Source organism: Pongo pygmaeus, chromosome 10 (genome assembly GCF_028885625.2).
Source record: "Pongo pygmaeus isolate AG05252 chromosome 10, NHGRI_mPonPyg2-v2.0_pri, whole genome shotgun sequence".
Lineage (NCBI taxonomy): Eukaryota > Metazoa > Chordata > Mammalia > Primates > Hominidae > Pongo > Pongo pygmaeus.
The window spans coordinates 108,815,560-108,833,727 of NC_072383.2; the positions used below are offsets into that span (position 1 = coordinate 108,815,560).

Genomic DNA, 18,168 nt, shown 5'->3' on the forward strand with positions numbered 1-18,168 from the left:
TTAGTTCCATCAGTTTTTGCTTCAAATTTTTTTCTTAAGTTGGGTCCCTAGAAGCAGAGCTCGAGAAGGGAATTCTTTGTGCTAGTGATTTGTTGAGGGAGTACCTTCAGGAGGAGGGGAGTGAGGGAAGCAGATGAGGCAGCAGAAAAAAGCCAAGCAAGAAAAGGACATGGTCTCAACTGGAGTTGGCTTCATTCTGATCCCATGATCAGCTTTGGAACAAATTGCACCAGAGTTGATTCCACCTTGATGCAAGGGGGCTGGCCTTTTTTACCCCATGGCAGTCAGTCATTTGGCTGTGGTCAAGTGTAACCTCTTAGGTGAGACACCTCCCATTTGGCTGAGGGCACTCTGGAGAAGGGGGTAACTATGAGCTATTTAGCAGTCAACACTCATAACAGTTTGCAAATGAGGTCTGAGTGGGGCACCAGCAACATCTACTACAGTTCACCCCTTGCACTAGTAGGATCTACTTGTTTGTCACATTAAATTTACTCCACCCAGCTATAGCTTCTATAGGATTCTAGTTGATCGCAATTTCTAGGAAAACTTATAGGAGAAAGATTAGTGGGACAAATGGAAACTCTCATTGCTACATTTGGTTCCAAGGACATAACTGATATTCAACATCTCCTTCCTTTACTATCCATTCTAGAGTTCCTTCACCTCAGCTAGCACCTCCTCTGGTTTAGATGACTTGGTGGGATGACCCAGTTCCTCATCCTTGAGAAGTGTGAGACTCTAGTAATCATGCCCTTACCAGGCCATGGTTGCTATACTTCCCCATTTTTACAGTTAAAATTGGGCATGGGAGTACCAAGATATGCCCTAATGGATCATTGAGTCCTAAATATATTTCTTTCCGTCCCTGTTATATAGCAGCATCTATATAGCCTTATGCTACCCTGCTTTCTTTGCCTGCTGATCTATTGACATGAGAAGCCCAAGTGACCAGATGGTAATCAGAACATTAAGTGTCAAGGGCCTCTTAATGTGCCTTCTGATAGAAGCATGCCCACTCTGGCAACCAGAACATCTATACCCACAGAGCCTACAGTTGTCTGGAAGGGAAGCATAATTCCCTAAAGTGGATCATTGGAGATCATGGTTAGTGGTGACACCTATACTTTCATCTCATGGTTCTGAGACCTGTGCTTTCTATTGGGAACATAGCACCATATCATGGGCATTGGTTTAAGGTGTACACCCCATCCTAAAGGTAGAACTCATTTTCATAGGCCATCCAGTTCCAACTGGGGCCTTACGTTTAAGACACTGTTCCACTATTCTGTCAGGCCATCAGCTTTCCAGATAGTGTAGTATGTGGTAAAATTACTGAATTATATGGTCATATGAATGCTATCATACTTCCTTTGCTGTAAAGTGTGTCCCTTGGTTTGAGGTGATATTATGTGAGATTCCACATCAGTAGACTGCATGCTGTTAGCCCTTGGGTAGTAGTGCTGGCTGAAGTACAATGGGCAAGAAAGGCAAACCTATACCCAGAATATGGATCAGTCCCATTAACGATGAAATGTCACCTTTTTCAGGGCAGAAAGGGTCTGATGTTATTAAATTGCCACAAAATAGGGGGTTGGTTTCCTCAAGGGATGATTCCATACCCAGAGCTCAGGAATGGTCTCTGTTGCTGGCAGGTCAGACGTTTGATATTGGCAGTAGCTAGATGAGCATTGATGAGAGAGAGCCCATGCTATTTGGCTCATACATAACTTCCATCTCTACCAACAAAGCCATTCTGTTTGTGAGTCCATTGTTTAAGCACTGTGTGGGCCAATGTCAGAGGCTGGCTGACATCTGCTGGCCAAATCATCCTTTCCACTTGGTGGTTCAGTGCCTCTTCTGCAGTGGACATTTTCCGGTTTCCATGTAATGAAAAGATCATTATACTTAGTGCCTACTCCCATAGGTTCAAACACATGCCTCTTTCCTAGACCTCTTTGTCCTTGCTGTCTTGCATCTTCCAGGGCCTTGACCAACAAGCTGAGCCATTTGCCACTGCCCAGAGGATACAGGATAATCTGGGGATTCAAGGTTCTCAAGTGGGTCTATCCAGATACCCCCATCCCAGACTCAGCACCCTTTTTCTTCTCTGTCAGGGCCCTGACTTTGGCATAGAATATTTGCCTAGACTAAGAATTCAACTTTTTCTGGAGTTTTGCCAGTCTTAAAATTAAGTCCTGTGCCTGGTTTTCAGCTCCCTGTGCCCTTTAGCCAGGGGAAATGAGAGTTCCTTTAAAGCCCTTAAGGAGGTTCTCTAACTTGATCACTTTGCTTTAAATTACAAATTAGGCCGGGTGTGGTGGCTCACGCCTGTAATCCCAGCACTTTGGGAGGCCAGGGCGGGCGGATCACAAGGTCAGGAGATCGAGACCATCCTGGCTAACACGGTGAAACCCCGTCTCTACTAAAAATGCAAAAAAATTAGCCGGGCGTGGTGGCAGGCACCCGTAGTCCCAGCCACTCGGGAGGCTGAGGCAGGAGAATGGCGTGATCCTGGGAGGCAGAGCTTGCAGTGAGCCGAGATCGTGCCACTGGACTCCAGCCTGGGTGACAGAGCGAGACTCCATCTCAAAAAAATAAATAAATAAATTACAAATTAATGAATTTGAGCCTATTTTATCTCTTCAACCATCAGTGGAGTTTAGTGATAGCCAACCCAATTCCATAGTCCTTATAGTTACTATTTCTCCTCAAATGCCAGAAACATTACACCGTCTTTGTAGTAATTATTGCACTTTGAACCAAAGTTCAATTATTACATACAAAGTGCATCTTTGTATCAGTTCAGATCCTCCAAGAAGCAGACACTGAGATGGGATTACATGTACAAGAGATTTATTGAAGGACACACTTATGAAGGATAAAGGGAAGGGAGCAGGAGGAGGCAGGGAAAGCCTTTAGGCTCTGATACAGGTCTGACACCTGTGAAAGGAGAGGGCAAAGGAAGATTGGATAGAAATAGCCTCAAACTTCAACACAACTCTGAGAAAGTTTTGGTCAGGTTGATGGAGAGTTCCTGAGCCAGTCACCTATTAGAGGAGTCCCTTGTCAGGCAGGACTGGGCCAACACTAGTACTACTGCCGTGCTCAGTCATTGGCTAAGAGCAGCTCCAGGGAAGCATAGCGTTGGTACAAACATGATGATGGACCCAGAGGGGCAGCAGCTATGGATGTCAGTCATCTCTGTTCCTCTCAGCCAACTCTCTTGAACGCAATCTGAGCCATAAATTTTGTTGGCCACCACAATCCCCATCCACCTGTATTCTTCTTCCCCAATTCACCACAAGTGAAGGTCTTATTAATTGCAGTGCTGCAACATGCCTGGGACTGTCAGTACTCTACCTACCACAGTGATAGAGTCCTTAGTTCCATTTAGCCAGTGAGTGATTGCACTCTAGTGCTTATGCCAGAGATTACGATATACACCCTTGACTGATTACAGTCTTCACTAAATTTTTTTTCTTTTTTTTGAGACAGAGTCTCTCTCTATTGCCCAAACAGGAGTGCAGTGGCACGATCTCGGCTCACTGCAACCTCCGCCCCCCAGGTTCAAGTGATTCTCCTGCCTCAGCCTCCCAAGTAGCTGGGACTACAGGAGTGTGCCACCACGCCCAACTATTTTTTTGTATTTTTTTTTAGTAGAGACAGGGTTTCACCGTGTTAGGCAGGATGGTCTCAATCTCCCGACCTCGTGATCCGCCATCCTCGGCCTCCCGAAGCACTGGGATTACAGGTGTGAGCCACTGCACCCAGCCAGTCTTCACTAAATTTTTACTTTTGCCGTGTCCTGGGCAATGCAAGAACCTAAAACACTTTAACTTTGTTTACCTCCTTCCCATATTTAGTGCTATTGTTGGTAATATTTTTTTAATTCTAAATATAATTTTCTTGAGAAGGGGTCTTGTTCTGTTGCCCAGGCTGGAATGTAGTGGTACAGTCAGAGCTCACTGCAGCCTCAACCTCCTGGGCTCAAGTGATCCTCCCAAGTACCTGGGACTACAGGCGTGCGCTACCACACCCAGCTAATTTTTATGTGTATTTTTTTTTCAGACATGGGGTCTCACTACGTTGTCCAGGCTGGCCTCAAACTCAGGGGCTCAGGCAGTCCTCCTGCCTCAGCCTCCCAAAGTGCTAGGATTACAGGTGTGAGCCACTGTGCCGGGGCCTAGATAGAATTTAAATCGTACATGATATTATGTTCAATATTATTCTAGATTATCTACCTGTTTACTCTTTTCATGGTTCTTCTTTTCTTCCTTCATCATTGTTCTTCTATTGGTATCTGTCTAATGAGCTCACCTTAAGTATTTTATTTAGTTCAGGTCTGCTGAAATCTCAGTTTTTGTTTTTCTTAAGATACCTGTATTCTACCTTCATTTTGAAGCACATTTTTACTGAATGTAGAATTTTTGGTTGGCAGCTATTTTCTTTCAGCACTTTAAAGATTTAATTCCATTGTCTTCTGACTTCCATTATTTATTTCATAACATCAGCTGTACATCTTGTTTGTTTGTTTGTTTTAAGGTAGTCTGTTATTCTCTGGTTGTTTTTAAGATCTTCTGTGTTTGGTTGTTCAGTGGTTTTACTATGACTTTTCTAGGTGTGATTTTCTTTTTTATTCACCTGGCTTAAGGTCTGTAAAGCTTCTTGAATATGTGGCTTGATGTCTTTGTTCATTTTTGAAAAGTTCTCAGCCAATGTTTATTTATTTATTTATTTATGTCTTTCTTTCCTTTCTTTCTTTCTTTTTTTATTTGTTTGTTTTTGTTTTGTTTTCTTAAGACAGGATCTCACTCTGTTGCCCAGGCTGGAGTGCAGTGGTGTGATCTTGGCTCATTGCAGCCTCTACTTCCTGGGCTCAGGCGATTCTCCCACCTCAGCCTCCTAAGCAGCTGGGACCACAGGCCCAAGCCACCATGCTCAGCCATTTTGTGTGTGTGTGTATTTTTGGTAGTTTTTTTAGAGACAGGGTTTTGCCATGATGCCCAGGCTGGTCTTGAACTCCTGGGTCCAAACATTCCACCTGCCTCGCCTCCCAAGGCTGGGCTTACAGGCATGAGCCACCATGCCCAGCCCAGTATTTCTTCAATTATTACTACAATCTCATTCTGTCCTCTTTTACTTTAACTCCAACTACATGCATGTTGGACATTTTCACCATTTTCCATGTATTTCTTATGGGCTTTGTGTTTTTCTTTTTCTTTTTTTCATTTTCTGTAATTTTTTTCCTCTCTGTGTTTCAATCTGTATTTTTTTCTACTGTGCTATTTTTCCAGTTGATTAATCTTCTTCTTTTTTGTTTGTCTAGTCTGTTATGTAATTCATTTGTTGAATTCTTAATATCAGTTATTATATTTCTCAGTTTTAGAATTTCCACGATTCAATTTTATAGATTGCAGTTATTTGTAACATTCTTCAACTTTTTGTTTATTTTCTTGAATATATTAATCTCAGCTATTTTAAAGTTCATGTCTGAAATTTATTTGAGCACCTATTCCTGTTGTCTGTTTTTGTTTGTTTGTTTGTTTGTTTTTTGAGACAGAGTTTCACTCTATCACCCAGGCTAGAGTGCAGTGGTGTGATCTTGGCTCACTGCAACCTGCACCTCCTGGGTTCAAGTGATTTTCCCACCTCAGCCTCCTGAGTAGCTGGGACTACAGGCACCCACCACCACACCCAGCTAATTTTTTGTATTTTTAGTAAAGACGGAATTTCACCATGTTGGCCAGGCTGGTCTTGAACTCCTGACTTCAAGTGATCTGCCCTTCTCGGCCTCCCAAAGTAATGGGATTACGTGCATAAGCCACTGTTCCTGGCCATGTATTTTTTTTCTCTTGATTTTCATTCATTTGGACCTATTACTTTGCTTACTTGGTAATTTTTTATTGAATGTTGGGTGTAAAGTGTCATTAAATTTTAGAAGCTCTGACTATATTTGTTTTTCTATAAGGAGGATTTAATTTTTTTTCTGGAAAGTTACCTTGATCAAGTTGAGGGTAGGTTTTTTTGTTTTGTTTTGTTTTTTGTTTTTCTTAAGCTGGTATTTCTCCAGTTTTCTCTTAATCCAAAGATACAGTTCTTGTACCTGTGGTAGAGACTTTAGGAAGTGGTCCTTACTCCAAGGATGTAGGTCTTACTCCTAGGTTATAGACCTTCTAAGGAGTAGACCTTCTAGGTTTTCAGCTGATAATGTGAGGCATTTACCAAAGCCTGTGCACCCTGGAAAGTCTTGAATTCCTACCTTTATCTCCCTAGTACTGTGAGACTGCTACAATCTTTGCTCAGCTCTTTAATAACCCATCTGCTCGGCCGGGCGTGGTGGCTCACACCTGTAATCCCAGCACTTTGGGAGGCCGAGGTGGGTGGATCACGAGGTCAGGAGATCAAGACCGTCCTGGCTAACACGGTGAAACCCCATCTCTACTAAAAATACAAAAATGTCTCTGGGCGTGGAGGTGGGCGTCTGGAGTCCCAGCTGCTCGGGAGGCTGAGGCAGGAGAATGGCATGAACCTGGGAGGCGGAGGTTGCAGGTTGCAGTGAGCCGAGATCGCGCCACTGCCCTCCAGCCTGGGTGACAGAGAAAGACTCCGTCTCAAAATAAATAAATAAATAAATAAATAAAAAATAACCCATCTGCTGATTTCCACTTGGTTTTTGAGAGTCTTACTCTGCTTGTGCATATCCTAAGATTTGGTAATGCCTAAAGAGGAAACTGCATACAGAATTTGGGGCTAATTCTCTGTAGTTCCCTCTACTAGACCCTTTAGGTCCCAGTCCTATTGACAGGCCAGAATCTTAACTCTTCTTCTATTCTGTCTTTCCTTGTCTTTCTTTCCTTTTGGTTCTTTCATTCTTTTTTGAACTCTCTTCGATACAGTTTTCGCACTTACCATTCCACTAAAATGCCTTTTGTCAGGCTGGGCACAGTGGCTCACACCTATAATCCCAGCACTTTGAGAAGCCAAGGTGGGTGGATCACGAGGTCAGGAGATCAAGACCATCCTGGCTAACAAAGTGAAACCCCGTCTCCACCAAAAATACAAAAAAAAAAAAAAATTAGGCATAGTGGCACGCGCCTGTAATCCCAGCTACTTGGGAGGCTGAGGCAGGAGAATCGCTTGAACCCGGGAGTCGGAGGTTGCAGTGAGCCAAGATTGCACCACTGCACTCCACCCTGGGTGACAGAGCGAGACTCCGTCTCAAAAAAAAAAAAAAGTCTTTTGTCAGGTTACCAATACCTTCACATTGCCAAATCCAATGATTAATTATTAGTCCTTTTCTTACTTGACCTAGTAGCAGCATTTAGCATAGTTGATCACTCCATCTTCTTCTGTCTTCTAAGACACTACACTTTCCTGGTTTTTCTTCCAAACTAACACTCCTATTCCTATTCTATTGCTGATTTCTTATCATTTCTTTAAAGTTTAAATGTTGGGGTTCCCTAGGCTTAGCCCTTGGATCTCCTTTCTATCTTGACTTCCTTGGTGATCTTATCCTGTCTCATGGTTGTAAAGGCCCCCTCTTATGTTATGACAACTCACCAATTTATATCTCCAGCCTAGATTTCTCCTCTAATTCTAGTCCTTTTTTTAATTTTATTTACTTTTTTTTTTTTGAGACAGAGTCTCACTCTGTTGCCCAGGCCAGAGTGCAGTGGTGCAATCTCGGCTCACTGTAACCTCCACCTCCCGGGTTCAAGTGATTCTCCTGCCTCAGCCTCCCAAGTAGCTGGGATTACAGGTGCCCACAACCACATCTGGCTAGTTTTTGTATTTTTAGTAGAGACAAGGTTTCGCCATGTTGGCTAGTCTGGTCTCAAACTCCTGATCTTAGGGGGTCCACCTGCCTCAGCCTCCCAAAGTGGTGGGATTACAGGCGTGAGCCACCACACCTGGCCTAATTCCAGTCTTACACATATAACATCTTGACCTCTCCATTTGGATATCTAATATATATTTCAAATTTTTAACATGTCCAAAAATAAACTTCTGATCTGCACCACCTCCTCAAACTAGTGTTCCCCATTCTTCTTCATCTCAACAAATGGAAACTTCATCCTGTTAGTCTCTCAAGTCAGAAACCTTGAACTCATTCTTTATCCCTTATTTGTGTTCACATCCCTACATCTAATTTGTCACATTATCTTGTTGGATCTGCCTTCAAAATATACACAGAACCATTTCTCATTATTTCTGTCACCACCATCCTGATTCATGCTACCATTTTCTTTAACTTGAACTATTGAGACGGTCTTCTAATTGGCCTCTCTGTTCCTACCTTGCCTGATCTCAGCACAGGTGTTAAAGTGATCATTTTAAAATTGCCCTAACTCTGAACCTTTCAACAGCTGCCCATCTCATTTTAAATAAAACAAAGCTCTTTCATCAGCTTAAAAATAAGATAACAATAACTTATTATCTAAAGTAGGATACTTTTTGAGAGTGCAAGGGACAATAGATATACACTGAGACCTAGCAAACCAGCTGAGCCCTATGTAACCCCTCCTTCACCCCCACCTTATTCTCACTGCACCTCCTTATTGTTTCTTGAACTGGTCAAGTTTGCTCCCAGCTTTTGCGCTTGCTGATTCCCTCACTTCCTATGGGGCTTTGCTCAGATGTCATCTTCTCAGGATCATCTTCTCTAACCACCTTCTGTTTATACTGTATTTATTTATTTACTTATTTACATATTGCTTATTTATTCCCACTAGTAGTAAGCTCTGTGAGGGAAGGGATTTTTTTTCCTGTTCTATTCACTGCCGTATACCTGGTGCCTAGAACTGTGATTGGCACATTTACATATATAATAAATATTAGATGAGTGAACATATCATTTGAGAATTCATTCTTTCATCAAATGTTTATTGAATGTATCCTATGTTTTAGGTTCTGTGCTAAGTACATAACATTATTATAAAGTCTGTGATTAGAAATACTTCCTACGTACCTGAAGATACCATGTTTATAATATACAAAGGCATATAATTGAATGAAATAATAATTGAAGTCAACGAAGATTGTCCTTTAGGATTCTAAACTAATTAATTCTATTTACAATTTTTTGTTATGTATGAAATTTGTACATTTCTTATGGGAGCCAGCAAGATTTTGACATGTTTTGTGGCCTTTTTATTTTTTACTTATAGCAAACTATAGAGGAGAAAAAGGGTATATCTGGATATAGTTACACCCAAGAAGAGCTAGAAAGAGTATCTGCACTGAAGAGTGAAGTTGATGAAATGAAAGGACGAACATTGGATGATATGTCTGAAATGGTGATGATACTTTTATTTAAATTTTCTTTTATTGTGTAGCTAGAAGGCAGGTGTTTTGTGTTAGTTTGATTTTCAGTGAAACATTTACCTGTTAATTTCTGCATATTATATTCTTTCATCTTTTTTTTTTTTTTTTTTTTGAGGCAGAGTCTCACTCTATTGCCCAGGCTAGAGTGCAGTAGCATGAATTTGGCTCACTGTAACGTCCACCTCTGGGGTTCAAGTGATTCTCATGCCTCAGCCTCCCAAGTAGCTGGGACTACAGGTGTGTGCCACCATGCCCAGCTAATTTTTGTATTTTTAGTAGAGACAGGGTTTCACCATGTTGGGCAGGCTGGTCTCTACCTCCCGACCTCAGGTGATCCACCTGCCTCAGCCTCCCAAAGTGCTGGGATTACAGGCGTGAGCCACTCACCTGGTCTCATCTGTCTTTATCAATCTCTTTTGAATTTTTTCATTCTAGTAAGGTTGTTCAAATTCTAATCGTTTATGCATTTTCTGTTTTTTTAATGTGCAAAAGTTATATAACATTAAAGAAATATTTAAGAAGAAAAATAAGTTTTCCCAGATCATACCACCCTAATAGAATTATTTCATTGTTGTGTATGTTCTTAGAATCTTTCCATTTTCAGGACTGGTATTCAATCAGATTGCACTAGTACACTTTCACCAGGCATTAAAATGTTGAAATCTCATATTACTTGTTGGTAAATAGCTGCCCCAAACCCCCAGAGTACCCCCCTCCAGTTGCCTTGTCCACATTGGCCATTCCCCCAGAACCCTCTGGATCTCATCACAATCTAACTCCTAAAAAGGTTAGCATGTAAGACCCTGTTCAGGCCGGGCGCGGTGGCTCACACCTGTAATCCCAGCACTTTGGGAGGCCAAGGCGGGCGAATCACTTGAGGTCAGGAGTTCGAGACCAGCCTGGCCAACGTGGTGAAACCCCGTCTCTACTAAAAATACAAAAATTAGTCAGGCGTGGTGTCGCACGCCTGTAGTTCCAGCTTCTCAGGAGGCTGAGGCATGAGAATCACTTTAACCTGGGAAGCAGAGGTTGCAGTGAGCTCAGATCACACCATTGCACTTCAGCCTGGGCAACCAAGCAAGACTGTCTCAAAAAAAAAAGTCTCAAAAAAAAAAAGACCCCATTCATCTCTCTGACTGGTGTCCATTCTGATGGATCATTACTTATGCTATTTGGACTATACTGTAGTATTTTGAATATCACTCCATCTATATTTATGTATATTTTATATGCCTACATAAATAATACATCATGATTATAGTTGTATAAGGCAATTTTGTAATATATTTATTCAATGTTAAATTATAAAGATTTTCCCATAATGGTTTACAGTCTTGAGAACTGACATTTTGAATGATTAAATAGTATAGTATTCCACCTTGCTGAGGAATCAGGATTTTCTAAAGCACTTCTCTGTTGTTTGGGACTGAAGTAATTTACAGTTTTTTGCTCTTATATTTAACACTGAAATTAATATCTTTATGCATGTAGTATTTTTCTTCTTTTGAATTCTTTTTTAGGTGTTATATTTTTTGTTTAAATAACAGGTGAAAAAACTGTATTCATTGGTATCTGAAAAGAAGTCAGCTCTTGCCTCAGTTATAAAAGAGCTACGACAGTTGCGTCAAAAATGTCAAGTAAGTTTTTTATTTTATTAAGTAATTTGATTTTATGATACTTTTAGTATTCTATCTTATTCACATGTGCTAGTTAGAACCCCGAATATTTTACTTGGGTAATATAGGAAACAATTTATCATTATTACCTTATTGATACAATTCTTCAAAAGAGAATTAAAACATGACATACAGGCCAGGTGTGGTGGCTTATGCCTGTAATCCCAGCACTTTGGGAGGTTGAGACAGGAGGGTGATCACTTAAGCCCAGGAATTCGAGACCAGCCTGGCTAACAACAAGACCTTGTCTCTACAAAAAATAAAAAAATCAGCTGAGCTTGGTGGCATGCACCTGTAGCCCCAGATTCTCGGGAGGCTGAGGTGGGAGGATTGCTTGAACCCAGAAGGTCAGGATTGCAGTGAGTCGTGATCATGCCACTGTACTCCAGCTTGGGTGACAGAGTGAGACCTGTCTTCCACCCCTCCCCCCAAAAATGACCTGCAAAAGTTTTTGTTTAATTTATGCTGCTTATTTAGCCATAAATTATTGGAGGCAGAGGAGATGGAGAAAAAGCAGTTTAAGCTGAAATGCACAAATTCAGCCAGAGGAGATTTTTTTCTTTAAATCATATGGACCTTAAAGCTGTAAATATGAAGTCACATTCTTCTGTGTCCAGGTAAAAGCTCAGAGTCTGCCCACAAGTGGTGACAGGTTAACTTTAGATTAATGAACTTGCACTGCTAGGAGGCACGGTGCACAGCAAACTATGATAGATTATGAGAAGTGATGAAATACCATTACTTGGAAACTAGTTCTAACCACTGCTTTAAAGATAAATTGTCAGAAGGTAAATGCCCTCTACAAATCCAGATCAGGCGGCCTCCACCATTTGACGTTCACTGTTCTCTATTTTTAATACTATTTTTTTAACTTGTTTAACTATATTTAATACTTGAAACTACAAAAATACATTATGACACTTTTAAAGAGCAGGAATACTTAAAAATACATAACTTACTTTAATGGACAACCCTGAACTATTAGGAAATTTTACAGGGAAGTGTTAATATATTTCCTTTGTGTGATACTTGCATTTTTTTCTAAATTTGAATATTAACAGCTGTTTGAATATTAGAACATCACAACTGGATTAGTCTTTTCTCTCATTGCTGTAAATAAATACCTGAGACTAAGTAATTTCTAAAGAAAAAAGGCTTAATTGGCTCATGGTTCTACAGGCTATACAGGAAGCATGATGCAGGCATCTACTCACCCTCTAGGGAGGCCTCAGGAAGCTTACAATCATGGCAGAAGGCAAAGAGAGAGCAGGCATATCACATGGCTAGAGCAGCAAGGGGGTGGGGGGAGGGGCCTCACACTTTTAAACAACGAGATCTTATGAGAACTCACTCACTATCATGAAAACAGCACCAAGAGAATGGTGCTAAACCATTCATAAGAATTTCACCCCCACGATCCAATCACCTCCTACCAGGCCCCACCTCCAACATTGGAGGTAACAGTTTGACGTGAGATTTGGGCAGGGGCAGAGACCCAAACCATATCAACAATGAAAGATATCTAACTTATATTTATCTAGATCTATTATAGTCATCTAGAATTAGAATAGCGTTTTGAAAAGTTTTATGTTTATTTTCTTGGGAGCAGTTCTATAAATTATGTGTAATTAAATGGAATAATTATATATAATTGCTAATATGTAGGAAAAAACTGAAATATTCATTTTTTTTTATTCATTTAATTTTTTTAAGTAGAGATGGGGTCTACTGTTGCCAGGCTAGTCTCGAACTCCTGGGCTCAAGCAGTCCTCCCACCTCAGGCTTCCAAAATGCTGGGATTATAGGCGTGAGCCACCACACCCAGCCTGTTTATATTTTAGAGTATGCAATCTGATAATTTTTATTTTCAATGAAATATCTATTATTTATTGATTACTTTTTCATATAAAAGTAAAATCATGTTCTTAGCAATAATTAAAGCTATACAGAGTTATTTAAGGAAAAGAATAAAAATTATTTCTTTCAGCATCCCCAGCACATGACTTAACAGCTCCATATGTATTTTCCAGAAATTTTCTGAGAATTAATGAACAGATAATTATTTAGTAACTACCTTAAATTTGTTCTCCACACTTCTGTTCTACTTTCTAAAAACAAAAGCTTTTTTCAGGAAGTGGGAGGACTGAAATCAACCGTGACTGATACCAAGATCAAATTATCTGCTTTCTTTTTTTTTAACATTTGGTTGCTGTACTTTTTTTGCCCACCTTATACTTTCCACTTTTAAAAAAAGTATTTTGTTTCTGATGTGTCTCTTGAATAGATCTTGAATTAGGTTTTGCTGTGTCATATCATCTGAAAGGTTTATTTTAATAGGTAAATTTATATATTTATTAATATGCAGATACATTTGTTTGGGTGGTATTACTTTATGTTTGGCTTTCAATTTTAAAGCCTATAAAAAATCTCCTTCTCCTCCTTTTTCCCCTCCTCACTCATCCCCTGACTTCTCTCCCTCATGTGTGTGTGTTCTGGCTTATGGTTTAGTTTTAGCCTTTTAACTCTACTATTCATTATTTATTTCTTTAGATGGCATCTATTAATCCCCACTGTGAGAAGTCATGAAATTGATATATTTCTTGTTCCTCCTCCCTTCCTTCCCTCTCCTCTAGCACCTGATTTTAGTAGATTGTATTGTCTTAGTGTTTGCCGTTATACCTTGAATACACTTATAGTATGACTTGTTAGCTTTAAACGATATTCTTTGACATTCCCCCACCCACCTCTAGCAATTAAAAAAATGAGGAAACCAGCTTACTTACTCTGCCTTCTACCTTCTTTTCCCTTTCTCCTTCCTGAAGGCTTTGTTTTATCATTTCTATCTTGTTACTGCATATAACATTTACATTCTCCTCTATTACCCTACTTCTCACTTTGGTTTTCAGCTCTAGACCTGTAATTATTAGATCCAGTGCTCGTTACCAATCCACTGACTGCCCTTTGTCTCACTTCTCTTTTGATTGCCTGGAACTTGTCCTCTAGTTGAGTCCTCCAAAAAGACTCATAAGAACAATATTCCCTGATGAGTTCTTGCATGTTCTAGTTTATTGCCTAAACATTTCAACAGCCGTTTGACTATTAGATCATGCTTTCTTTCCTTGAGGATTTTTTTTAAGTGTAGCTCCACAATCTTCTAGGGTTAAATGTAGCTATGGAGAGATCTGAGGCCAACTTAATTTTTTTGGTAACTCGATCTTGAAAAGAATGTCTATTTTCCAGTTGTTGAGTACAGGGTTCTCCATGTGTTCATCAGATCAAGCTTATAAAAGTGGTGTTCTAAACTTCCTAGTGAATGGGTAAAATGTTTCACAGAAACTTTTTCAGGTGAAAAGAGTTGTGTAGATGGATGGTGGTAATGGTTGCCCAACATTATGAATGTGCTTAATGCCAACTGAATTGTACACTTAAAAAATGGTTAAAATGGCAAATTTTGTTATGTGTATTTTATTACACCAAAAAAACAAAACAGACCAGGTGTGGTGGCTCATGCCTGTAATCCTAGCACTTTGGGATGCAAAGGTGGGTAGATCACTTGAGGTCAGGAGTTCGAGACCAGCCTGGCCAACATGGCGAAACTCCGTCTCTACCAGAAAATACAAAAATTAGCCAGCTGTGGTGGCACACACCTGTAGTCCCAGCTACTCGGGAGGCTGAGGTGGCAGAATCGCTTGAACCTGGGAGGCGGAGGTTGCAGTGAGCTGAGATTATGCCACTGTGCTCCATCCTGGGTGACAGAGCGAGACTCCATCTCAAAGAAAGAGAAAACAAACAAAATCTTCCCGGTTAAAAAACAAAAACCAGCCCAGGGTAATGGCACATGCTTATATTCCTAGCTACTCAGGGGGCCAAGGCAGGAGGATGACTTGAGCCTAGGAGTTCGAGACCAGCCTGGACAACACAGTAAAACCTTGTCTTTAAAAAAAGAAAGAAGGAAAAAAAACTTCCTGTTGAATTTTATGTTCTGTCTTTATTTTTAAACTTTATTCCTTATTATGGTACATAATGGTTTTTGCCTTAGAGTATTATTTTGTCTACTATTAAAGCGTATATGCCAGCTTTCTTATGATTAGTATTGCTTCTTATTTCTGTTTGCTTTCAGCTTCCTATGTCCTTATTTTTGTCTTACATATGTCTCATAAATAGCATGTAGGGCCAGGCAGCAGTTGCTCATGACTGTAATCCTAGCACTTTGGGAGGCTGAGTTAGGAGACTCTGGAGCCCAGGATTTCAATACCAGCCTGGGCAACATAGCAAGACTCCATCTCTACAAAAAGTAAAAAAATTAGCTGAGCATGGGAGCACACACCTATAGTCTTAGCTATTGGGAGGCTGAGGCAGAAGGATAGCTGGAGCCCAGGAGTTCAAGGTTGCAGTGAGACGTGATAGCACCACTGCATCCAGCCTGGGTGAAAGAGTAAGACCTGCACTCTAGGTAGATAGATAGATAGGTGGGTGGGTAGATAAGTAGATAGATAGGTAGGTAGGTAGATAGACAGACAGATAGATAGATAGATAGATAGATAGATAGATAGATAGATAGATACATGTATTTTGTGTGGGTATAGTTTCTTACCTCCAGTTTGAGAATCTGTCTTTTAAGTGGTAAGTTTAATCTCATTTATGTTTACTCTAATTTTTGAAGCATTTGAATTTTTTTCTATTTTGTACATCCTATTATTTACTGTGTTTTCTCTTTGCTTTTTTTTTTTAACCATCCATTGTACCAATCCTGTTTTCTTTTCTCTTTTTTCTGTTTTTTTATCTTCTATTCTGATATTATTTACTCTTAGGTTTTTATCATATATATATATATATTCATCACTTAACAAAGTCTAAAGTTGTTAACATCTCCACAATACAGGAACCTTAGAATAATTTGACACCCTCTTCTACCTTACGTGTGCGTTGTTATCCTCTGGCATTTTATTTATTTATTTGTTTGTTTTGTTTATTTATTTATTGAGATGGAGTTTCGCTCTTGTTGCCCAGGCTGGAGTGCAATGGCGCAACCTTGGCTCACCGCAACTTCCACCTCCCGGGTTCAAGCGATTCTCCTGCCTCAGCCTCCCGAGTACCTGGAATTACAGGCATGCACCACCACACCCGGCTAATTTTGTATTTTTAGTAGAGATGGGGTTTCTCCATGTTGGTCAGGCTGGTCTCGAACTCCTGACCTCAGGTGATCCGCCCGCCTCAGCCTCCCAAAGTACTGGCATTACAGGCATGAGCCACCGCGCCCAGCCCTTATTTCTTTATTTGTACATCTCTAAAAGTAGTTGTCATGGTGGTTGTTAGCATTATAATTACAACTTTATATAATCATTTCCTGTTTAGATTTACCTATATATTTAGCAGTTTTCACCATCACTGCTTGTATTTTACTCCTTATTTCTGGATTCAGTTTTCTTTTTCCTGAAATACAATTTCCTTGTTTTGTGTGTGTGCGTATGTGTGTGTTTAGTGTTCTCAGTGACGAATCATTACAATAAGTAAACCATCTTTTTTTTTTCTTCTTTTAAATAATGGCTTGGTCAGAAAAAAAATATTTTCATGTTTTCTTTTATTTTGTTGAAGGGTTGGCTATCAGTTTATCATTTATTTTTAGGTAATATCTTCCCTATAACTGGTTTTCATATTTTTATCTTTTTCTTTGGTGTTGTCCAAATTTCAGTATCATGTTTTGAGTGTATATTTAGTTTTATTTACTTTTCTGAATTTGTGTTTTGTGTCTTCCATGAATTCTGGAAAAAGTCTACATAATACTTTCAGATAGTTTCTCTCCCATTTTTTGCGGTCTGTTTTCCAGCTACTCATATTAGAGATATGTTAGAGATATTTATTCTGTTCCCTGTTACTTAATCTCACTTTCATATTTTTTTCTCTCTGTGTTGAATTCTAGATAATTTCTTCAGCTCTGTGTTTTAGTTTATTCTTTTATTTCCTCAGAGGTGTCGAATATTGTTTATTTCATCCACTTAACTTTTAATTTCAATGACTGTCTTTTTCATTTTTATTTTTTCTCACTTTTTCTTTCTTTCTTTCTTTCTTTTTTTTTCTTGAGACAGAGTCTTGCTCTTTGCCCAGTCTGGAGTGCAGTGTTGCAGTCTTAACTCACTGCAACCTCCGTGTCCCAGGTTCAAGCCATTCTTCTGCCTCAGCTTCCTGAGTAGCTGGGACTACAGGCATGCGCACCACGCCTGGCTAATTTTTGTATTTTTTGTAGGGACAGGGTTTCACCATGTTGGCCAGGATGGTCTCAAACTCCTGACCTCAAGTGATCTGGCCACCTCCGCCTCCCAAAATGCTGGGATTATAGGCATGAGCCACTGCACCTGGCCTCACTCTTTGTAATCTTTTGTTTTCAGTTCCTCCTTTATAGTTTTTATTATTTTAAATATACTTATTTAGTTGGCTTGGTTCTAGTATCCAAAGTTCCTTTAGGTATAGTCCTGTTATTTATATCTTCTGATTCTCACTCCTAATGAATTGATTTTTCCCTTACATGTTTTATACTTTGGAACTGTGAGCTTTCATTAACAGAGCTTTGTCTCTTGAATCCTGGCAGCCAGGATGGAGGATGTATACCTCTACAGTGGTTTTGCAGTTTTTCTGTTTTAGAAATATCACAAACTTGGAGCTAATATTGAGTTAATTTCTCAGCTTGAAAGTTCCTAGACCATGTAGATAGGGTAAATTCAAACTCCAAAGCTGCCTGAGGACAGCTGTGATCACTGTCACAGCTGCATAATGATCCGTTTGACCATAAGACTTGCGACCAAAAAAGGATTTTATCAACTATAGCACCTTCATCTCGAGAGACCAGCAGCTACCTAAGTATGTAGGCTCTGCAGCCCCTTTTCCCACTTTGGATGTGACTTTCACCTTTGAGAGCCTTGGGTGTCTGTAGGTCACTTTGATACATAGAAGCTACATCCCCTTTCTTCCAGCAATCTTTTATTCTGTACTAGTGACCCCAGCCCAGATACAGTCCCACACAACAAAGGCAGCATACACATTACTCATCTGTGCTAACTATCCTGTTTCTAAGGAAACCGTGCCGCAGGAAACCACGGTCATGAAACCAAGGTCATTCTCAGGATAGTGTTAACCCTTTACTCAGAGGTTCACAAGTTGAAAACAACTT

General features: G+C 40.0%; 1 protein-coding gene across 13 annotated transcripts in view; it reads left to right on the forward strand.

Annotated features, from left to right (window-relative positions):
* Nucleotides 1–18,168, forward strand: part of IFT81 (intraflagellar transport 81) — a 93,599-nt gene that overhangs the window by 56,811 nt on the left and 18,620 nt on the right. For all 13 annotated transcript variants that reach the window (XM_063646728.1, XM_054443878.2, XM_063646734.1 and 10 more), the window contains 2 exons: nucleotides 9,171–9,299; nucleotides 10,875–10,964. In XM_063646728.1, coding sequence (XP_063502798.1) covers nucleotides 9,171–9,299; nucleotides 10,875–10,964 — 219 coding nt within the window. The remainder of the gene's footprint in view (nucleotides 1–9,170; nucleotides 9,300–10,874; nucleotides 10,965–18,168) is intronic.